This window comes from Triturus cristatus, chromosome 9 (genome assembly GCF_964204655.1).
Source record: "Triturus cristatus chromosome 9, aTriCri1.1, whole genome shotgun sequence".
NCBI classification, from domain to species: domain Eukaryota; kingdom Metazoa; phylum Chordata; class Amphibia; order Caudata; family Salamandridae; genus Triturus; species Triturus cristatus.
Window position 1 is genome coordinate 1284501091 of NC_140592.1, and position 24233 is coordinate 1284525323.

Below are 24233 nucleotides of genomic sequence, written 5' to 3' on the forward strand. Positions count from 1 at the left end.
TTCGGGATAGTGGACGTTTTCAGGCCCGCTGACGGATTATGCGATAATCTTCGGGGTTAACAGGCGCTCGGCGAAAGCAGAGCGTCGATTTTTCTCGCGCTCACCAGCTGCAGCGGCTCGCTAACGGGGGTTAGCGACGATTTTCAGCACTCTCTTCTCAGCAGTAGAACTAGAGGCCCTGGAACTCACAGGAGCCTCACCTGCAGATAGAAATCCTCGCTGGGAGGAAACAGGAGGCTGGTGGTGGAGTCTGATGTGCCTGAGACTCCTGCAGGAGGCTAGCTCTCTTCTAGCCCTTGGGTGATTGCTGTAGCAAAAATAAAAGTTCCTTCAAAGTCCTTTTCCTCTTCTTCCAAGTCCAATAGTAACCACTACAGGCCAGTCGCAGAAACAGCACACAAGCACAAGGACAGTCCTTCTCCTGCAGATTCCTGTAGTCACACGGACAGAGGTTCTTCTTGTTGTCCAGGAGCAATACAAATTGTAGGGGTTTGGGCACAAATATTTATACCCCCAAAGTCTTTTTTCTTAGGGGTCACAAGCCTCTGAACCCAGCCAGAACCAGTTCTGCCCAGCCCTGGAGCACTTTGCTTACCAGGCTGCATCCTTCCTTTCAGAAAGAGGGGGTCTGCCTTCAGACGCACAGTGGGAGGTGGAGCCAGCATTCACCTTGCCAGGCACAGCCCTATTCAAGTGCAGGAGCTACCCCTCCCCTCACTCCAAGGCAGATCTCTCTATTCAACCCAGGTCTGACTCAGCCTGCCCTGTCCCTCCAAAACCAGGCAGCCAATACACATAATAGCAGACCAAACTGGAAGGCTTAGGCAAGAAAGTACCTATACTCTAAAAGTGGTAGTTTCAAACAACACAGAATATAAAAATAACCTTCACTAAAAGATGTATTTTAATATTCTGAGCTCAGGCATACTAAATTCGTTTTTCTACCATGTTCTGTGGGTCAGTTAGGACAATAGAATGTAATAGCCCAGACCTCCCATTCTGGCCTATGGAGAACAGGTAGCTTTACAGTAGTGAAAAACGAAATTGGGTGTAATTCACTACTAGGACATGCTACACACATCAGAGCATGTCCTACCTTACACATACAATGCACCCTAACATAAGGGTGGCTTACAGGATGCCAAGGGAAGGTTCAGGGGCTGGGAAGTGGGTGCACTTCACAGCCAGGATGGCAGTTCTGGACTGCACGCAGACACTGCAGTGGGAGGTCTGAGACACACTTTACAGGCTGCTTCTGTGGGTGGCACAAACCAGTGCTGCAGGCCCACCAGCAGCATTCGGTTTACCAGCCCTGGACACACACGGGCCAAGCTACTAGGGACTAACAGGTAAACCAAATAAGCCAATTATGGATGTACCAATTCACATGTCATCTTTACAAAGGGAGCATTCGCGCTGTGGCACTGAATGGCAGTGGCACAGTGCCCAGAGCATCTATAACCAGCAAAAACAGAGGAGACACAGCGAAAAATGGAAGGGAGACTCACACCAATGGTGCCAGGTCTAACACGCGTCCCCTCCAGCTGAAATGTGGGGAGAACTACCCATCCCCTTGGGAGTTCTCATCACTAAGGCGGAAAAATCTGGACAGACCATCAGCATTGGCGTGTTCTGTACCAGGGCGATGTTCCACCGTGAAGTCCATACCCTGTAGGGAAATGGACCACCTTAACAACTTGTGATTCTCACCCCTCATCTGCATCAACCATCGGAGGGGCCTGTGGTCTGTCTGAACCCGGAAGTGAATCCCAAACAGGTATGGTCTCAGCTTCTTCAGTGCCCAGACCACAGCAAATGCCTCACGCTCAATTGCACTCCACCTCTGTTCCCGTGGAAGTAACCTCCTACTGATGAAGGCTACGGGTTGGTCTAGTCCCTCCTCATTCATCTGTGACAGAACAGCCCCCACCCCATGCTCTGAAGCGTCTGTCTGGACAATAAATTCCTTAGCAAAGTTGGGCGCCTGGAGTACGGGTGCTGTACACATGGCAGTCTTGAGGGCATCAAAAGCTTTCTGACAGGTGTCAGTCCAGTTCACAATCTTTGGCTGCTTTTTGGAAGTCAGCTCAGTCAAGGGTGCAACAATGTTGCCATACCCCTTGACAAACCTCCTGTAATAACCTGTGAGTCCTAAGAAGGCCCTCACCTGGGTCTGGGTCCTTGGGGGCTCCCAAGCCAGGATGGTTTCAATCTTGGGCTGTAGAGGTGCCACCTGGCCACTCCCCACCACAGAACCCTGCCCAATCTGGCACTTACTGGCCTTGATTGTGAGGCCTGCTCTGCGCAGCGCCATCAACACTTCCCAGAGGTGGTGTAAGTGGTCCTCCCATGAGGAACTAAACACTGCAATGTCGTCCGTGTAGGCGGCTCTGAAATCCTCCAGCCCAGCCAACACCTGGTTGACCAACCTCTGAAAGGTGGCAGGGGCATTCTTCATTCCAAAGGGCATCACACGGAACTGGTAGTGCCCATCTGGTGTGGAGAATGCTGACCTCTCCTTTGCCCATCAGTTAAGGCGATCTGCCAGTACCCAGACGTTAGATCAAACGTGCTGAGGTACCGTGCAGCCCCTAGCCGATCTATGAGCTCATCAGCTCTGGGGATGGTGTGCGCGTCGGTCCTCGTGACCGAATTGGGACCTCGGTAGTCCACACAGAACCTAAGTTCTGGGGTGTCACCAGGCGCTGCAGCTTTTGGTATCAAGACCACGGGACTGGACCAAGGGCTGCTAGAGGACTCAATCACCCCCAGGGCAAACATTTTGGAGACCTCCTCCTTAATGCAGGCCCTTACCCTGTCAGTCACTCTGTAAGCCTTGTGCTTGACAGGAGGACTGTCCCCGGTGTCTACCTCATGGACGAACCAATCAGTGACACCAGGCACCAGGGAAAATAAATCCGGAAATTGCCCCAACAGCTGCTGGCAATCTCTCTGCTGCTCAGGCGTCAGTGTGGTGGAGAGGACCACACCCTCCACTGACCCATCCTTCTCTCCTGCACACAGGAGGTCAGGAAGAGGCTCACTCTCCTCCTCCATCCCTGCATCTGTGGCAAGAAGCATGCCCACTTCAGACCTCTCAAAGTGGGGCTTTAGGCGATTCACAAGCAGGACCCGGAGGGGGTTCCTGGGAGATTTAAAGTCCACCAAATAGGTAACTTGACTTTTTCGCTCCACCACCTCAAATGGACTGGTCCACTTATCTTGGAGCGCACAAGGCTCCACTGGGGCCAGTACCCAAACCTTCTGACCAGGTTGAAGCTCGACCAGAGTGGCATTCTGATCCTGCCAACATTTCATCTCCTCCTGGCTGGCTTCCAGATTTGCCTCAGCAATTTTTCGGAAACGCCGAGTCTGGTTCCTGAAGGCCAGGATGTAGCTAAATACATCCTGGGGAGGTTTCCTGGGAGATTGCTCCCAGCCTTCCTTGACCAGACTCAGAGGCCCTCTTACCGGATGGCCATAGAGCAGTTCAAAGGGACTGAACCCTAAGGACTTCTGTGGCACTTCACGGTACGCAAACAACAGGCATGGCAAGAGGACGTCCCACCTACGCCTCAGGGGCTCTTCCAGGCCCATGATCATGCCCTTCAAGGTCCGGTTGAACCTTTCAACCAGACCATTACCTTGGGGGTGGTGAGGAGTGATGAACTTGTAAGTTACCCCACACTCCTTCCACAGAGACTTCATATACTGGGAGATGAAGTTGGTCCCCCTGTCGCTCACCACCTCTCTGGGGAACCCCACATGGGAGAAGATCCCCATCAGTGCACGTCCCACCACGGGGGCGGTCACTGTCCTGAGCGGGATGGCTTCAGGGTACCGGGTGGCATGGTCCACCAAGACCAGGATGAACCTGTTGCCCATGGCTGTCTTGGGGTCCAGAGGCCCCACAATGTCAATGCCCACTCGCTCGAATGGGGTACTAACAACTGGAAAGGGCTGGAGTGGGGCTTTGATCTTCCCCCCACTCTTCCCACTTGCCTGGCAAGTCTCACAGGTCCTACAGTATGTATCAGAGCTTTTGCGCATCTGGGGCCAATAAAAGTGGGTGACCAGCCTCTCAAAGGTCTTGGTCTGCCCCAGATGTCCTGCCAATGGAATGTCATGAGCCAACCCCAGTAGGAAGGCTCAGAAGCACTCGGGTACCACCAGCACATGGGCTGACCCCGGCTCAGCAGCCTTAGGCTCGCTATACAGGAGACTGTTCTCCCAATAAATCAGATGTGAACCGGACATATCACCTGCTGCCTGGGCTGCAGCCTGTTGCCGCATACCCTCCAGAGAAGGGCAAGTTCTCTGCTGCTCACAAAACTCCTCCCTGGTGGGCCCCCCTTCCTGCTGCCACTGGGTCAGCTCAGGCAGGTCCCCCAGTCCGGTACTCTGCTCCCCGGTAGGCTCCAGGGTATCCCCCTCAGGGTCTGCTCCCTCCTGGGCTGTGAGAACCAAGGGGGCCGGCTTCCCGCGCCCCCTGCCCCTTCCCCTTCTCTCTAAGGCAGGGACCTGGGCCATACTCTCAGGCTCCAGGTATTTCTCAACACCCTCTTTGGCTGCCATGGACCGAGTGGTAGCACACGCCCACTCAGGCAGACTCAACATTTGTAAGTGAGCTCTCCTCTCCACCGTAGCCCACGGTGAGTTCTCTAAATCATTGCCCAACAGACAGTCCAAAGGCATGGCGGGCCTCACAGCCACCTGAAGAGTTCCTGAGACCCCCCCCCACTCAAAGGGAACCTGAGCCACCTGACATTGGCTCTCTGTGTTGTCTGCAGACACTACTGGGTAGAATGCATGGGGCACAACCTGCTCTTTGGACACCAACCGGGAGCTGACAGCAGTTACACTGGCTCCTGTGTCCCTCAGAGCCTCCACTCTATGCCCATTGATGGTTACCCACTGCCTGTATTTTTTAGTGTTATCAGGCAGTGCAGGCTTAGGAACCATTTAAAAGTCTCTTAGTGAGACAAGGGTCAATTCTACAGGGTCCCACCCACCTTGGGCACACATCTCCTCCTCCCCCAGGGCTACACTAGCAAGCTGGCTGGGCGGTGCACGAGGTGGTGCAGGAGTATCCCTTTTGGGACATTGGGGATCAAAGTACCTGTGGCCCACCTGGCCACACTTAAAACATGTAGGGGGCCCCCTTGGAACAGGCCTACCTGTTGGGGGCATTAACTTCCTATCCTGGGGAGGCTGGGACACCACTGCTTGGTTCCCTTGGGAATTACTTTGGGGCCCTTTGTGGAACTCCCTTGGTTTACTCCTGTCCCCCCCACCTCTCTGCTGGGGACCCTGCCCACTTTTGGCAAAGTCTCCCACTGGACCCTTGCGAACCCGGGTGCTCACCCAGCGGTCCGCCTCCTCAGCAAGCTTCCTAGGGTTAGTTAGCTTGCAATCTATCAGATGCTGGCGTAGCTCAGGCAAACAATTACTAGATAAATGCTCCCATGCAATCAAATCATACAGTTGCTCAAAAGTTTCTACTTTGCTGCCTTTTACCCAGCGCTCCATTGCTCTGCAAAAAAAAGACACATATTCAACACGTGGTACCCTCTAACTTCTTGCAGGTTCTAAATCTCTGCCTGTACATTTCAGGGGTCAAACCATAGCGGGTAATCAAAGCTTCCTTCATGTGGGCATAAACCATCCTACTTTCTGCGGGTAGGTCCAACAAGGTATCCCTCCCCTCACTCACAAAGCGTCCCCACAACCCCGCTCCCCAATCCTTCTCAGGGACCCGGTGGGACACCATAGCTAATTCATAAGCGGCAAACCATTGCCCAATATCTTCACTTTTATGGAAATCCTTAATAACCTCTTTAGGTATATACACTCTACTCTCAGTATGCACTACTGGTATGCTGCCACCAGAGGGGGAGATCTCTATACTCTTTGCTTTAATCTCCAACTACCTCAAAATTCTCTCATGTTCAAATTTCACCTTCATCATCTCAAATTCTAACTTCTTATTCTCTAGGTCTCTCTGACCATCCAATTTAAGCTTAGCCATCTCCATATTATGCCGCCTATCTCTCTCCCTGTCCTCCATCTCTTCTGGAGTCAGACCCCTTGAGGACACACTAGTGCCCGGGCTGGAAACTGCTTTATCTCCTACCAAATCTACAATTTCTTCCTGCTGCTCTCCTGCATTCTCTCCCCCCTCCACAGGCTCTTCCATATTCCTAGGGGCATCCCTGGCTTCTAACCAGGCCTTCAGCGTCTTGTAATACTCTTCCCTTCTAGTGAGACCTGTGATAGGGACTGTGAAGCGTTTGCAAAAATATTTGAGCTGCTTGGCATTGTAGGTTTCTAATTTCTCTTCTTCCCAGGAGAGATCCTCAGAGGCATTGGATCTGGGCTTGGCCATTGTAGCAATAACTGGTCAATAACAATCAAAAATAGAATCAAAAAATCTCAAGAACGTACGTGGTTATGTTATGGTCTGCACTCACTAGTAGTGTACACTATAATTACTGTATGCAATCATAAATGCAAGTCCAGATCCTCACTCCTGACCACCAATGTTAGAAATGGGGGTCTCTAGTTGGCAATGGCTGGCCACTGTCCAAGTAGGGACCCTTCTTCCTAAGTCAGAGTAAGCAGCCTACACCCTTTGACAACCCCTGCTCAACCCTGTGGTAACGTAGCACGAGCAGCTAGGCTTATCTCAGAGGCAGTGTGTGAAGCATTTATGACCATACACAGTAATACAATGAGGAACACTACAAATGGACACCACTCAAGTAGTTATAAAAAATAGGTATATTTATATAGACTTAATCACAAGACCTTTAACAGTAAAAATCCACAATGCTAGAAAAATAGGGTTACTTTAAAAATGCTGCAAAAATTGTTCAAGGTGCACAAAATGATGTTCAGTTCAATGCAGTGGTCTCTGCGACCCTTTTACTCACAAAGTATCTGGAGTCCGTAGCAAAGCAACAAAAATGTCGCTAAGGAGTTGTAGCGATAAATTTCCTCACGCTAACCAGCGATGCGTTGAATCCTTACCGCAAGGGAGGATGATGTGCTGGATTGCGGGCAGGACAAAGCGACAAACTTCTTCACGCTAAGCCGGTGATGCGATAAAATCCTTGCCGCTAAGGGAGGATGATGCACCGAGCCTGTTGCGTGTGCGATCTTGCTGTGATGAAAGAAAATTGCGCTCCGCGAGGGAGCGACGATCCTGATGCGATGCGGGGAAAATGGCGAACGCTCGGCGTCCGCGCTGCGATGAGCTTGATGCGATGATTTGGGGTTAGCCAGCGCTTTGGGGCCCGCTAATAAGCAATGCGACAATCTTCGGGATAGCGGGCGTTTTCAGGCCCGCAGACAGGTGCTGCGACGAACTTCGGGATAGTGGGCGTTTTCAGGCCTGCTGACGGGTGATGCGACGATCTTTGGGATAGCGGGCGTTTTCAGGCCCGCTGACGGCTGATGCGATAATCTTCGGGGTTAGCGAGCGCTCGGCGATAGCAGAGCGACGATTTTTCTCACGCTCACCAGCTGCAGCAGCTCGCTAACGGGGGTTAGCGACGATTTTCAGCACTCTCTTCTCAGCAGGAGAACTAGAGGCCCTGGAACTCACAGGAGCCTCACCTGCAGATAGAAATCCTCGCTGGGAGGAAACAGGAGGCTGGTGGTGGAGTCTGATGTGCCTGAGACTCCTGCAGGAGGCTAGCTCTCTTCTAGCTCTTGGGTGATTGCTGTAGCAAATATAAAAGTTCCTTCAAAGTCCTTTTCCTCTTCTTCCAAGTCCAATAGTAACCACTGCAGGCCAGTCCCAGAAACAGCACACAAGCACAAGGACAGTCCTTCTCCTGCAGATTCCTGTAGTCACACGGACAGAGGTTCTTCTTGTTGTCCAGGAGCTATACAAATTGTATGGGTTTGGGCACAAATATTTATACCCCCAAAGTCTTTGTTCTTAGGGGTCACAAGCCTCCGAACCCAGCCAGAACCAGTTCTGCCCAGCCCTGGAGCACTTTGTTTACCAGGCTGCATCCTTCCTTTCAGAAAGAGGGGGTCTGCCTTCAGACGCGCAGTGGGAGGTGGAGCCAGCATTCACCTTGCCAGGCACAGCCCTATTCAAGTGCAGGAGATACCCCTCCCCTCACTCCAAGGAAGATCCCTCTATTCAACCCAGGTCTGACTCAACCTGCCCTGTCCCTCCAAAACCAGACAGCCAATACACATAATAGCAGAGCAAACTGGAAGGCTTAGGCAAGAAAGTACCTATACTCTAAAAGTGGTAGTTTCAAACGCAGAATATAAAAATAACCTTCACTAAAAGATGTATTTTAATATTCTGAGCTCAGGCACACTAAATTCGTTTTTCTACCATGTTCTGTGGGTCAGTTAGGACTATAGAATGTAATAGTCAAACTGCCCATTCTGGCCTATGGAGAACAGGTAGCTTTACAGTAGTGAAAAACGAAATTGGGTGTAATTCACTACTAGGACATGCTACACACATCAGAGCATGTCCTACCTTACACATACAATGCAACCTACCATAGGGGTGGCTTACATGATGCCAAGGGAAGGTTCAGGGGCTGGGAAATGGGTGCACTTCACAGCCAAGATGGCAGTTCTAGACTGCACACAGACACTGCAGTGGCAGGTCTGAGACACACTTTACAGGCTGCTTCTGTGGGTGGCACAAACCAGTGCTGCAGGCCCACCAGCAGCATTCGGTTTACCAGCCCTGGGCACACACGGGCCACGCTACTAGGGACTAACAAGTAAACCAAATAAGCCAATCATGGATGTACCAATTCACATGTCATCTTTACAAAGGGAGCATTCGCGCTGTGGCACTGAATGGCAGTGGCACAGCGCCCAGAGCATCTATAACCAGCAAAAACAGAGGAGACACAGCGAAAAATAGAAGGGAGACTCACGCCAATGGTGCCAGCTCTAACAATGCCCAAGGCCACGGGCTGGCATTGCCCATGCTTGATTGCTATTAAAATATTTTAACACAAATATACTTTTCTTGTAATAGTTAGAAATGTAAAAGTGCTGCTATGGTTCGGGCCTACAGAGGTGCTGCATTTTGTTGTGATGCGACGGTGCCTACGTGCTCTGCCTTTGAGACTTATGGTAAGTGCTCAGGAGGCAGTGGATTCCTACTCACCTCTGCCCTTTCTTCTCATCTCTGCTCTCTCACAGGTGTATCTGAGCCGCGCTGCCTTCTATGGGTTCACGAAGAGGTACACAAAGGCGATCCTGAACTGCAATGAGGCCATCAAGTTAGAGCCTTCCAGTGTCCGAGCTTACCTGTACCGCGGAGCCCTGAAATACTACGCGCAGGTGAGTCTGTGATAGTGTCTGAGTGCAAACTGAAGGGTCTGGAAGTAGAGGGAGAGTTGGCACCTACCATTAAAGTACCAGGCGCAGGTGAGACACTGATAGTGTCTGAGTGCATACTGAAGGCTCTGGCAGTAGAGGGAGAGTTGGCACCTACCATTGAAGCACCAGGCACAGGTGAGTCCCTGATAGTGTCTGAGGGCATACGGAAGGCTCTGGCAGTACAGGGTAGAGTTGGCACCTACCATTGAAGCACCAGGCGCAGGTGAGACCCTGATAGTGTCTGAGTGCATACGGAAGGCTCTGGCAGTAGAGGGTAGAGTTGGCACCTACCATTGAAGCACCAGACGCAGGTGAGACCCTGATAGTGTCTGAGTGCATACTGAAGGCTCTGGCAGTAGTAGGTAGAGTTGGCACATACCATTGAAGCACCAGGCGCAGGTGAGTCCCTGATAGTGTCTGAGGGCATACTGAAGGCTCTGGCAGTAGAGGGTAGAGTTGGCACCTACCATTGAAGCACCAGGCGCAGGTGAGTCCCTGATAGTGTCTGAGGGCATACTGAAGGCTCTGGCAGTAGAGGGAGAGTTGGCACCTACCATTGAAGCACCAGGCACAGGTGAGACCCTGATAGTGTCTGAGTGCATACTGAAGGCTCTGGCAGTAGTAGGGAGAGTTGGCACCTACCATTGAAGCACCAGGCGCAGGTGAGACCCTGATAGTGTCTGAGTGCATACTGAAGCCTCTGGCAGTAGAGGATAGAGTTGGCACCTACCATTGAAGCACCAGGCACAGGTGAGTCCCTGATAGTGTCTGAGTGCATACGGAAGGCTCTGGCAGTAGAGGGAGAGTTGGCACCTACCATTGAAGCACCAGGCGCAGGTGAGACCCTGATAGTGTCTGAGGGCCTACTGAAGGCTCTGGCACTAGAGGGAGAGTTGGCACCTACCATTGAAGCACCACGCGCATGTGAGACCCTGATAGTGTCTGAGTGCATACTGAAGGATCTGGCAGTAGAGGGTAGAGTTGGCACCTACCATTGAAGTACCAGGCGCAGGTGAGACCCTGATAGAGTATGAGTGCATACTGAAGGCTCTGGCAGTAGTAGGGAGCGTTGGCACCTACCATTGAAGCACCAGGCGCAGGTGAGTCCCTGATAGTGTCTGAGGGCATACTGAAGGCTCTGGCAGTAGTCGGGAGAGTTGGCACCTACCATTGAAGCACCAGGCACAGGTGAGTCCCTGATAGTGTCTGAGGGCATACTGAAGGCTCTGGCAGTAGAGGGAGAGTTGGCATCTACCATTGAAGCACCAGGCGCAGGTGAGACCCTGATAGTGTCTGAGGGCATACTGAAGGCTCTGGTAGTAGAGGGAGAGTTGGCACCTACCATTGAAGCACCAGGCGCAGGTGAGACCCTGATAGTGTCTGAGGGCATACTGAAAGCTCTGGCAGTAGAGGGAGAGTTGGCACCTACCATTGAAGCACCAGGCACAGGTGAGTCCCTGATAGTGTCTGAGTGCATACTGAAGGGTCTGGCAGTTGAGGGAGAGTTGGCACCTACCATTGAAGCACCAGGCACAGGTGAGTCCCTGATAGTGTCTGAGTGCATACGGAAGGCTCTGGCAGTAGAGGGTAGAGTTGGCACCTACCATTGAAGCACCAGGCACAGGTGAGTCCCTGATAGTATCTGAGGGCATACTGAAGGCTCTGGCAGTAGAGGGTGGAGTTGGCACCTACCATTGAAGCACCAGGCACAGGTGAGTCCCTGATAGTGTCTGAGGGCATACGGAAGGCTCTGGCAGTAGAGAATAGAGTTGGCACCTACCATTGAAGCACCAGGCACAGGTGAGTCCCTGATAGTGTCTGAGGGCATACGGAAGGCTCTGGCAGTAGAGGGTACAGTTGGCACCTACCATTGAAGCACCAGGCACAGGTGAGACCCTGATAGTGTCTGAGTGCATACGGAAGGCTCTGGCAGTAGTAGGGAGAGTTGGCACCTACCATTGAAGCACCAGGCGCAGGTGAGACCCTGATAGTGTCTGAGTGCATACTGAAGGCTCTGGCAGTAGAGGGTAGAGTTGGCACCTACCATTGAAGCACCTGGCACAGGTGACTCCCTGATAGTGTCTGAGTGCATACTGAAGGGTCTGGCAGTAGAAGGTAGAGTTGGCACCTACCATTGAAGCACCAGGCGCAGGTGAGACCCTGATAGTGTCTGAGTGCATACTGAAGGCTCTGGCAGTAGAGGGTAGAGTTGGCACCTTCCATTGAAGCACCAGGCACAGGTGAGTCCCTGATAGTGTCTGAGGGCATACGGAAGGGTCTGGCAGTAGAGGGAGAGTTGGCACCTACCATTGAAGCACCAGGCACAGGTGAGTCCCTGATAGTGTCTGAGTGCATACTGAAGGCTCTGGCAGTAGAGGGAGAGTTGGCACCTACCATTGAAGCACCAGGTGCAGGTGAGTCCCTGATAGTGTCTGAGGGCATACTGAAGGCTCTGGCAGTAGAGGGTAGAGTTGGCACCTACCATTGAAGCACCAGGAGCAGGTGAGACCCAGATAGTGTCTGAGTGCATACGGAAGGCCCTGGCAGTAGAGGGTAGAGTTGGCACCTACCATTGAAGCACCAGGCGCAGGTGAGACCCTGATAGTGTCTGGGTGCATACTGAAGGCTCTGGCAGTAGTAGGGAGAGTTGGCACCTACCATTGAAGCACCAGGCACAGGTGAGTCCCTGATAGTGTCTGAGTGCATACTGAAGGCTCTGACAGTAGAGGGAGAGTTGGCACCTACCATTGAAGCACCAGGCGCAGGTGAGACCCTGATAGTTCTGAGGGCATACTGATGGCTCTGGCAGTAGAGGGAGAGTTGGCACCTACCATTGAAGCACCAGGCGCAGGTGAGACCCTGATAGTGTCTGAGGGCATACTGAAGGCTCTGGCAGTAGAGGAAGAGTTGGCACCTACCATTGAAGTACCAGGCACAGGTGAGTGCCTGATAGTGTCTGAGGGCATACTGAAGGCTCTGGCAGTAGAGGGAGAGTTGGCACCTACCATTGAAGCACCAGGCACAGGTGAGTCCCTGATAGTGTCTGAGTGCATACTGAAGGCTCTGGCAGTAGAGGGAGAGTTGGCACCTACCATTGAAGCACCAGGCACAGGTGAGTCCCTGATAGTGTCTGAGTGCATACTGAAGGCTCTGGCAGTAGAGGGAGAGTTGGCACCTACCATTGAAGCACCAGTCACAGGTGAGTCCTTGATAGTGTCTGAGGGCATACTGAAGGCTCTGGCAGTAGAGGGTAGAGTTGGCACCTACCATTGAAGCACCAGGCGCAGGCGAGTCCCTGATAGTGTCTGAGTGCATACTGAAGGCTCTGGCAGTAGAGGGAGAGTTGGCACCTACCATTGAAGCACCAGTCACAGGTGAGTCCTTGATAGTGTCTGAGGGCATACTGAAGGCTCTGGCAGTAGAGGGTAGAGTTGGCACCTACCATTGAAGCGCCAGGCACAGGTGAGTCCCTGATAGTGTCTGAATGCATACTGAAGGCTCTGGCAGTAGTAGGGAGAGTTGGCACCTACCATTGAAGTACCAGGCGCAGGTGAGTCCCTGATAGTGTCTGAGTGCATACTGAAGGCTCTGGCAGTAGTAGGGAGAGTTGGCACCTACCATTGAAGCACCAGGCACAGGTGAGACCCTGATAGTGTCTGAGTGCATACTGAAGGGTCTGGCAGTAGAGGGAGAGTGTGCACCTACCATTGGAGCACCAGGCGCAGGCGAGTCCATGATAGTGTCTGAGGGCATACGGAAGGCTCTGGCAGTAGAGGGTAGAGTTGGCACCTACCATTGAAGCACCAGGCACAGGTGAGTCCCTGATAGTGTCTGAGTGCATACGGAAGGCTTTGGCAGTAGAGGGTAGAGTTGGCACCTACCATTGAAGCACCAGGCACAGGTGAGTCCCTGATAGTGTCTGAGGGCATACTGAAGGCTCTGGCACTAGAGGAAGAGTTGGCACCTACCATTGAAGCACCACGCGCAGGTGAGACCCTGATAGTGTCTAAGTGCATACTGAAGGCTCTGGTAGTAGAGGGAGAGTTGGCACTTACCATTGAAGCACCAGGCACAGGTGAGTCCTTGATAGTGTCTGAGGGCATACTGAAGGCTCTGGCAGTAGAGGGAGAGTTGGCACTTACCATTGAAGCACCAGGCGCAGGTGAAACCCTGATAGTGTCTGAGTGCATACGGAAGGCTCTGGCAGTAGAGGGAGAGTTGGCACCTACCATTGAAGCACCAGGCACAGGTGAGTCCTTGATAGTGTCTGAGGGCATACTGAAGGCTCTGGCAGTATAGGGAGAGTTGGCACTTACCATTGAAGCACCAGGCGCAGGTAAAACCCTGATAGTGTCTGAGTGCATGCGGAAGGCTCTGGCAGTAGAGGGAGAGTTGGCACCTACCATTGAAGCACCAGGCACAGGTGAGTCCCTGATAGTGTCTGAGTGCATACTGAAGGCTCTGGCAGTAGAGGGAGAGTTGGCACCTACCATTGAAGCACCAGTCACAGGTGAGTCCTTGATAGTGTCTGAGGGCATACTGAAGGCTCTGGCAGTAGAGGGAGAGTTGGCAACTACCATTGAAGCACCAGGCACAGGTGAGTCCCTGATAGTGTCTGAGGGCATACTGAAGGCTCTGGCAGTAGAGGGTAGAGTTGGCACCTACCATTGAAGCACCAGGCACAGGTGAGTCCCTGATAGTGTCTGAATGCATACTGAAGGCTCTGGCAGTAGTAGGGAGAGTTGGCACCTACCATTGAAGTACCAGGCGCAGGTGAGTCCCTGATAGTGTCTGAGTGCATACTGAAGGCTCTGGCAGTAGAGGGAGAGTTGGCATCTACCATTGAAGCACCAGGCACAGGTGAGTCCATGATAGTGTCTGAGTGCATACGGAAGGCTCTGGCAGTAGAGGGTAGAGTTGGCACCTACCATTGAAGCACCAGGCAGAGGTGAGTCCCTGATAGTGTCTGAGTGCATACGGAAGGCTCTGTCAGTAGAGGGTAGAGTTGGCACCTACCATTGAAGCACCAGGCACAGGTGAGTCCCTGATAGTGTCTGAGTGCATACTGAAGGCTCTGGCAGTAGAGGGAGAGTTGGCACTTACCATTGAAGCACCAGGCGCAGGTGAAACCCTGATAGTGTCTGAGTGCATACGGAAGGCTCTGGCAGTAGAGGGTAGAGTTGGCACCGACCATTGAAGCACCAGGCACAGGTGAGTCCCTGATAGTGTCTGAGTGCCTACGGAAGGCTCTGGCAGTAGAGGGTAGAGTTGGCACACACCATTGAAGCACCAGGCGCAGGTGAGACCCTGATAGTGTCTGAGGGCATACTGAAGGCTCTGGCAGTAGAGGGAGAGTTGGCACCTACCATTGAAGCACCAGGCGCAGGTGACACCCTGATAGTGTGTGAGTGCATACTGAAGGCTCTGGCAGTAGAGGGTAGAGTTGGCACCTACCATTGAAGCACCAGGCACAGTTGAGACCCTGATAGTGTCTGAGTGCATACGGAAGGCTCTGGCAGTAGAGGGTAGAGTTGGCACCTACCATTGAAGCACCAGGCACAGGTGAGTCCCTGATAGTATCTGAGGGCATACTGAAGGCTCTGGCAGTAGAGGGTGGAGTTGGCACCTACCATTGAAGCACCAGGCACAGGTGAGTCCCTGATAGTGTCTGAGGGCATACGGAAGGCTCTGGCAGTAGAGAATAGAGTTGGCACCTACCATTGAAGCACCAGGCACAGGTGAGTCCCTGATAGTGTCTGAGGGCATACGGAAGGCTCTGGCAGTAGAGGGTACAGTTGGCACCTACCATTGAAGCACCAGGCACAGGTGAGACCCTGATAGTGTCTGAGGGCATACTGAATGCTCTGGCAGTAGAGGGTAGAGTTGGCACCTACCATTGAAGCACCAGGCACAGGTGAGTCCCTGATAGTGTCTGAGTGCATACTGAAGGCTCTGGCAGTAGAGGGAGAGTTGGCACTTACCATTGAAGCACCAGGCGCAGGTGAGACCCTGATAGTGTCTGAGTGCATACTGAAGGCTCTGGCAGTAGAGGGTAGAGTTGGCACCTACCATTGAAGCACCTGGCACAGGTGAGTCCCTGATAGTGTCTGAGGGCATACCGAAGGCTCTGGCAGTAGAGGGTAGAGTTGGCACCTACCATTGAAGCACCTGGCACAGGTGACTCCCTGATAGTGTCTGAGTGCATACGGAAGGCCCTGGCAGTAGAGGGTAGAGTTGGCACCTACCATTGAAGCACCAGGCGCAGGTGAGACCCTGATAGTGTCTGGGTGCATACTGAAGGCTCTGGCAGTAGTAGGGAGAGTTGGCACCTACCATTGAAGCACCAGGCACAGGTGAGTCCCTGATAGTGTCTGAGTGCATACTGAAGGCTCTGACAGTAGAGGGAGAGTTGGCACCTACCATTGAAGCACCAGGCGCAGGTGAGACCCTGATAGTGTCTGAGGGCATACTGAAGGCTCTGGCAGTAGAGGAAGAGTTGGCACCTACCATTGAAGTACCAGGCACAGGTGAGTCCCTGATAGTGTCTGAGGGCATACTGAAGGCTCTGGCAGTAGAGGGTAGAGTTGGCACCTACCATTGAAGCACCAGGCACAGGTGAGTCCCTGATAGTGTCTGAGTGCATACTGAAGGCTCTGGCAGTAGAGGGTAGAGATGGCACCTACCATTGAAGCACCAGGCACAGGTGAGTCCCTGATAGTGTCTGAGGGCATACTGAATGCTCTGGCAGTAGAGGGTAGAGTTGGCAACTACCATTGAAGCACCAGGCACAGGTGAGTCCCTGATAGTGTCTGAGGGCATACGGAAGGCTCTGGCAGTAGAGGGTAGAGTTGGCACCTACTATTGATGCACCAGGCACACGTGAGTCCCTGATAGTGTCTGAGGGCATACTGAAGGCTCTGGCTCTAGAGGGAGAGTTGGCACCTACCATTGAAGCACCACGCGCAGGTGAGTCCCTGATAGTGTCTGAATGCATACTGAAGGCTCTGGCAGTAGTAGGGAGAGTTGGCACCTACCATTGAAGTACCAGGCGCAGGTGAGTCCCTGATAGTGTCTGAGTGCATACTGAAGGCTCTGGCAGTAGTAGGGAGAGTTGGCACCTACCATTGAAGCACCAGGCACAGGTGAGACCCTGATAGTGTCTGAGTGCATACTGAAGGGTCTGGCAGTAGAGGGAGAGTGTGCACCTACCATTGGAGCACCAGGCGCAGGCGAGTCCATGATAGTGTCTGAGGGCATACGGAAGGCTCTGGCAGTAGAGGGTAGAGTTGGCACCTACCATTGAAGCACCAGGCACAGGTGAGTCCCTGATAGTGTCTGAGTGCATACGGAAGGCTTTGGCAGTAGAGGGTAGAGTTGGCACCTACCATTGAAGCACCAGGCACAGGTGAGTCCCTGATAGTGTCTGAGGGCATACTGAAGGCTCTGGCACTAGAGGGAGAGTTGGCACCTACCATTGAAGCACCACGCGCAGGTGAGACCCTGATAGTGTCTAAGTGCATACTGAAGGCTCTGGTAGTAGAGGGAGAGTTGGCACTTACCATTGAAGCACCAGGCACAGGTGAGTCCTTGATAGTGTCTGAGGGCATACTGAAGGCTCTGGCAGTAGAGGGAGAGTTGGCACCTACCATTGAAGCACCAGGCACAGGTGAGTCCTTGATAGTGTCTGAGGGCATACTGAAGGCTCTGGCAGTATAGGGAGAGTTGGCACTTACCATTGAAGCACCAGGCGCAGGTGAAACCCTGATAGTGTCTGAGTGCATGCGGAAGGCTCTGGCAGTAGAGGGAGAGTTGGCACCTACCATTGAAGCACCAGGCACAGGTGAGTCCCTGATAGTGTCTGAGGGCATACTGAAGGCTCTGGCAGTAGAGGGTAGAGTTGGCACCTACCATTGAAGCACCAGGCACAGGTGAGTCCCTGATAGTGTCTGAATGCATACTGAAGGCTCTGGCAGTAGTAGGGAGAGTTGGCACGTACCATTGAAGTACCAGGCGCAGGTGAGTCCCTGATAGTGTCTGAGTGCATACTGAAGGCTCTGGCAGTAGAGGGAGAGTTGGCACCTACCATTGAAGCACCAGGCACAGGTGAGTCCATGATAGTGTCTGAGTGCATACGGAAGGCTCTGGCAGTAGAGGGTAGAGTTGGCACCTACCATTGAAGCACCAGGCACAGGTGAGACCCTGATAGTGTCTGAGTGCATACGGAAGGCTCTGGCAGTAGAGTGTAGAGTTGGCACCTACCATTGAAGCACCAGGCACAGGTGAGTCCCTGATAGTGTCTGAGTGCATACTGAAGGCTCTGGCAGTAGAGGGTAGAGTTGGCACCTACCATTGAAGCACCAGGCACAGGTGAGTCCCTGATAGTGTCTGAGGGCATACTGAATGCTCTGGCAGTAGAGGGTAGAGTTGGCACCTACCATTGAAGCACCAGGCACAGGTGAGTCCCTGATAGTGTCTGAGGGCATACGGAAGGCTCTGGCAGTAGAGGGTAGAGTTGGCACCTACCATTGAAGCACCAGGCACAGGTGAGTCCCTGATAGTGTCTGAGGGCATACGGAAGGCTCTGGCATTAGTAGGGAGAGTTGGCACCTACCATTGAAGCACCAGGCACAGGTGAGACCCTGATAGTGTCTGAGTGCATACTGAAGGGTCTGGCAGTAGAGGGAGAGATGGAACCTACCATTGAAGCACCAGGCGCAGGTGAGTCCATGATAGTGTCTGAGGGCATACGGAAGGCTCTGGCAGTAGAGGGTAGAGTTGGCACCTACCATTGAAGCACCAGGCAGAGGTGAGTCCCTGATAGTGTCTGAGTGCATACGGAAGGCTCTGTCAGTAGAGGGTAGAGTTGGCACCTACCATTGAAGCACCAGGCACAGGTGAGTCCCTGATAGTGTCTGAGTGCATACTGAAGGCTCTGGCAGTAGAGGGAGAGTTGGCACTTACCATTGAAGCACCAGGCGCAGGTGAAACCCTGATAGTGTCTGAGTGCATACGGAAGGCTCTGGCAGTAGAGGGTAGAGTTGGCACCGACCATTGAAGCACCAGGCACAGGTGAGTCCCTGATAGTGTCTGAGTGCCTACGGAAGACTCTGGCAGTAGAGGGTAGAGTTGGCACACACCATTGAAGCACCAGGCGCAGGTGAGACCCTGATAGTGTCTGAGGGCATACTGAAGGCTCTGGCAGTAGAGGGAGAGTTGGCACCTACCATTGAAGCACCAGGCGCAGGTGAGACCCTGATAGTGTGTGAGTGCATACTGAAGGCTCTGGCAGTAGAGGGTAGAGTTGGCACCTACCATTGAAGCACCAGGCACAGTTGAGACCCTGATAGTGTCTGAGTGCATACGGAAGGCTCTGGCAGTAGAGGGTAGAGTTGGCACCTACCATTGAAGCACCAGGCACAGGTGAGTCCCTGATAGTATCTGAGGGCATACTGAAGGCTCTGGCAGTAGAGGGTGGAGTTGGCACCTACCATTGAAGCACAAGGCACAGGTGAGTCCCTGATAGTGTCTGAGGGCATACGGAAGGCTCTGGCAGTAGAGAATAGAGTTGGCACCTACCATTGAAGCACCAGGCACAGGTGAGTCCCTGATAGTGTCTGAGTGCATACTGAAGGCTCTGGCAGTAGAGGGTAGAGATGGCACCTACCATTGAAGCACCAGGCACAGGTGAGTCCCTGATAGTGTCTGAGGGCATACTGAATGCTCTGGCAGTAGAGGGTAGAGTTGGCAACTACCATTGAAGCACCAGGCACAGGTGAGTCCCTGATAGTGTCTGAGGGCATACGGAAGGCTCTGGCAGTAGAGGGTACAGTTGGCACCTACCATTGAAGCACCAGGCACAGGTGAGACCCTGATAGTGTCTGAGGGCATACTGAATGCTCTGGCAGTAGAGGGTAGAGTTGGCACCTACCATTGAAGCACCAGGCACAGGTGAGTCCCTGATAGTGTCTGAGTGCATACTGAAGGCTCTGGCAGTAGAGGGAGAGTTGGCACTTACCATTGAAGCACCAGGCGCAGGTGAGACCCTGATAGTGTCTGAGTGCATACTGAAGGCTCTGGCAGTAGAGGGTAGAGTTGGCACCTACCATTGAAGCACCTGGCACAGGTGAGTCCCTGATAGTGTCTGAGGGCATACTGAATGCTCTGGCAGTAGAGGGTAGAGTTGGCAACTACCATTGAAGCACCAGGCACAGGTGAGTCCCTGATAGTGTCTGAGGGCATACGGAAGGCTCTGGCAGTAGAGGGTAGAGTTGGCACCTACCATTGAAGCACCAGGCACAGGTGAGTCCCTGATAGTGTCTGAGTGCATACTGAAGGCTCTGGCAGTAGAGGGAGAGTTGGCACTTACCATTGAAGCACCAGGCGCAGGTGAGACCCTGATAGTGTCTGAGTGCATACTGAAGGCTCTGGCAGTAGAGGGTAGAGTTGGCACCTACCATTGAAGCACCTGGCACAGGTGAGTCCCTGATAGTGTCTGAGGGCATACTGAATGCTCTGGCAGTAGAGGGTAGAGTTGGCAACTACCATTGAAGCACCAGGCACAGGTGAGTCCCTGATAGTGTCTGAGGGCATACGGAAGGCTCTGGCAGTAGAGGGTACAGTTGGCACCTACCATTGAAGCACCAGGCACAGGTGAGACCCTGATAGTGTCTGAGGGCATACTGAATGCTCTGGCAGTAGAGGGTAGAGTTGGCACCTACCATTGAAGCACCAGGCACAGGTGAGTCCCTGATAGTGTCTGAGTGCATACTGAAGGCTCTGGCAGTAGAGGGAGAGTTGGCACTTACCATTGAAGCACCAGGCGCAGGTGAGACCCTGATAGTGTCTGAGTGCATACTGAAGGCTCTGGCAGTAGAGGGTAGAGTTGGCACCTACCATTGAAGCACCTGGCACAGGTGAGTCCCTGATAGTGTCTGAGGGCATACCGAAGGCTCTGGCAGTAGAGGGTAGAGTTGGCACCTACCATTGAAGCACCTGGCACAGGTGACTCCCTGATAGTGTCTGAGTGCATACGGAAGGCCCTGGCAGTAGAGGGTAGAGTTGGCACCTACCATTGAAGCACCAGGCGCAGGTGAGACCCTGATAGTGTCTGGGTGCATACTGAAGGCTCTGGCAGTAGTAGGGAGAGTTGGCACCTACCATTGAAGCACCAGGCACAGGTGAGTCCCTGATAGTGTCTGAGTGCATACTGAAGGCTCTGACAGTAGAGGGAGAGTTGGCACCTACCATTGAAGCACCAGGCGCAGGTGAGACCCTGATAGTGTCTGAGGGCATACTGAAGGCTCTGGCAGTAGAGGAAGAGTTGGCACCTACCATTGAAGTACCAGGCACAGGTGAGTCCCTGATAGTGTCTGAGGGCATACTGAAGGCTCTGGCAGTAGAGGGTAGAGTTGGCACCTACCATTGAAGCACCAGGCACAGGTGAGTCCCTGATAGTGTCTGAGTGCATACTGAAGGCTCTGGCAGTAGAGGGTAGAGATGGCACCTACCATTGAAGCACCAGGCACAGGTGAGTCCCTGATAGTGTCTGAGGGCATACTGAATGCTCTGGCAGTAGAGGGTAGAGTTGGCAACTACCATTGAAGCACCAGGCACAGGTGAGTCCCTGATAGTGTCTGAGGGCATACGGAAGGCTCTGGCAGTAGAGGGTAGAGTTGGCACCTACTATTGATGCACCAGGCACACGTGAGTCCCTGATAGTGTCTGAGGGCATACTGAAGGCTCTGGCTCTAGAGGGAGAGTTGGCACCTACCATTGAAGCACCACGCGCAGGTGAGTCCCTGATAGTGTCTGAATGCATACTGAAGGCTCTGGCAGTAGTAGGGAGAGTTGGCACCTACCATTGAAGTACCAGGCGCAGGTGAGTCCCTGATAGTGTCTGAGTGCATACTGAAGGCTCTGGCAGTAGTAGGGAGAGTTGGCACCTACCATTGAAGCACCAGGCACAGGTGAGACCCTGATAGTGTCTGAGTGCATACTGAAGGGTCTGGCAGTAGAGGGAGAGTGTGCACCTACCATTGGAGCACCAGGCGCAGGCGAGTCCATGATAGTGTCTGAGGGCATACGGAAGGCTCTGGCAGTAGAGGGTAGAGTTGGCACCTACCATTGAAGCACCAGGCACAGGTGAGTCCCTGATAGTGTCTGAGTGCATACGGAAGGCTTTGGCAGTAGAGGGTAGAGTTGGCACCTACCATTGAAGCACCAGGCACAGGTGAGTCCCTGATAGTGTCTGAGGGCATACTGAAGGCTCTGGCACTAGAGGGAGAGTTGGCACCTACCATTGAAGCACCACGCGCAGGTGAGACCCTGATAGTGTCTAAGTGCATACTGAAGGCTCTGGTAGTAGAGGGAGAGTTGGCACTTACCATTGAAGCACCAGGCACAGGTGAGTCCTTGATAGTGTCTGAGGGCATACTGAAGGCTCTGGCAGTAGAGGGAGAGTTGGCACCTACCATTGAAGCACCAGGCACAGGTGAGTCCTTGATAGTGTCTGAGGGCATACTGAAGGCTCTGGCAGTATAGGGAGAGTTGGCACTTACCATTGAAGCACCAGGCGCAGGTGAAACCCTGATAGTGTCTGAGTGCATGCGGAAGGCTCTGGCAGTAGAGGGAGAGTTGGCACCTACCATTGAAGCACCAGGCACAGGTGAGTCCCTGATAGTGTCTGAGGGCATACTGAAGGCTCTGGCAGTAGAGGGTAGAGTTGGCACCTACCATTGAAGCACCAGGCACAGGTGAGTCCCTGATAGTGTCTGAATGCATACTGAAGGCTCTGGCAGTAGTAGGGAGAGTTGGCACGTACCATTGAAGTACCAGGCGCAGGTGAGTCCCTGATAGTGTCTGAGTGCATACTGAAGGCTCTGGCAGTAGAGGGAGAGTTGGCACCTACCATTGAAGCACCAGGCACAGGTGAGTCCATGATAGTGTCTGAGTGCATACGGAAGGCTCTGGCAGTAGAGGGTAGAGTTGGCACCTACCATTGAAGCACCAGGCACAGGTGAGACCCTGATAGTGTCTGAGTGCATACGGAAGGCTCTGGCAGTAGAGTGTAGAGTTGGCACCTACCATTGAAGCACAAGGCACAGGTGAGTCCCTGATAGTGTCTGAGTGCATACTGAAGGCTCTGGCAGTAGAGGGTAGAGTTGGCACCTACCATTGAAGCACCAGGCACAGGTGAGTCCCTGATAGTGTCTGAGGGCATACTGAATGCTCTGGCAGTAGAGGGTAGAGTTGGCACCTACCATTGAAGCACCAGGCACAGGTGAGTCCCTGATAGTGTCTGAGGGCATACGGAAGGCTCTGGCAGTAGAGGGTAGAGTTGGCACCTACCATTGAAGCACCAGGCACAGGTGAGTCCCTGATAGTGTCTGAGGGCATACGGAAGGCTCTGGCATTAGTAGGGAGAGTTGGCACCTACCATTGAAGCATCAGGCACAGGTGAGACCCTGATAGTGTCTGAGTGCATACTGAAGGGTCTGGCAGTAGAGGGAGAGATGGCACCTACCATTGAAGCACCAGGCGCAGGTGAGTCCATGATAGTGTCTGAGGGCATACGGAAGGCTCTGGCAGTAGAGGGTAGAGTTGGCACCTACCATTGAAGCACCAGGCAGAGGTGAGTCCCTGATAGTGTCTGAGTGCATACGGAAGGCTCTGTCAGTAGAGGGTAGAGTTGGCACCTACCATTGAAGCACCAGGCACAGGTGAGTCCCTGATAGTGTCTGAGTGCATACTGAAGGCTCTGGCAGTAGAGGGAGAGTTGGCACTTACCATTGAAGCACCAGGCGCAGGTGAAACCCTGATAGTGTCTGAGTGCATACGGAAGGCTCTGGCAGTAGAGGGTAGAGTTGGCACCGACCATTGAAGCACCAGGCACAGGTGAGTCCCTGATAGTGTCTGAGTGCCTACGGAAGACTCTGGCAGTAGAGGGTAGAGTTGGCACACACCATTGAAGCACCAGGCGCAGGTGAGACCCTGATAGTGTCTGAGGGCATACTGAAGGCTCTGGCAGTAGAGGGAGAGTTGGCACCTACCATTGAAGCACCAGGCGCAGGTGAGACCCTGATAGTGTGTGAGTGCATACTGAAGGCTCTGGCAGTAGAGGGTAGAGTTGGCACCTACCATTGAAGCACCAGGCACAGTTGAGACCCTGATAGTGTCTGAGTGCATACGGAAGGCTCTGGCAGTAGAGGGTAGAGTTGGCACCTACCATTGAAGCACCAGGCACAGGTGAGTCCCTGATAGTATCTGAGGGCATACTGAAGGCTCTGGCAGTAGAGGGTGGAGTTGGCACCTACCATTGAAGCACAAGGCACAGGTGAGTCCCTGATAGTGTCTGAGGGCATACGGAAGGCTCTGGCAGTAGAGAATAGAGTTGGCACCTACCATTGAAGCACCAGGCACAGGTGAGTCCCTGATAGTGTCTGAGGGCATACGGAAGGCTCTGGCAGTAGAGGGTACAGTTGGCACCTACCATTGAAGCACCAGGCACAGGTGAGACCCTGATAGTGTCTGAGGGCATACTGAATGCTCTGGCAGTAGAGGGTAGAGTTGGCACCTACCATTGAAGCACCAGGCACAGGTGAGTCCCTGATAGTGTCTGAGTGCATACTGAAGGCTCTGGCAGTAGAGGGAGAGTTGGCACTTACCATTGAAGCACCAGGCGCAGGTGAGACCCTGATAGTGTCTGAGTGCATACTGAAGGCTCTGGCAGTAGAGGGTAGAGTTGGCACCTACCATTGAAGCACCTGGCACAGGTGAGTCCCTGATAGTGTCTGAGGGCATACTGAAGGCTATGGCAGCAGAGGGTAGAGTTGGCACCTACCATTGAAGCACCTGGCACAGGT

General features: G+C 53.1%; 1 protein-coding gene across 1 annotated transcript in view; it reads left to right on the forward strand.

Moving 5' to 3' along the window:
* Nucleotides 1-24233, forward strand: part of TTC6 (tetratricopeptide repeat domain 6) — a 1112931-nt gene that overhangs the window by 776002 nt on the left and 312696 nt on the right. The window contains exon 26 of the mRNA XM_085627931.1: nucleotides 9193-9333. Within this exon, the coding sequence (XP_085484057.1) occupies nucleotides 9193-9333 (141 nt within the window). The remainder of the gene's footprint in view (nucleotides 1-9192; nucleotides 9334-24233) is intronic.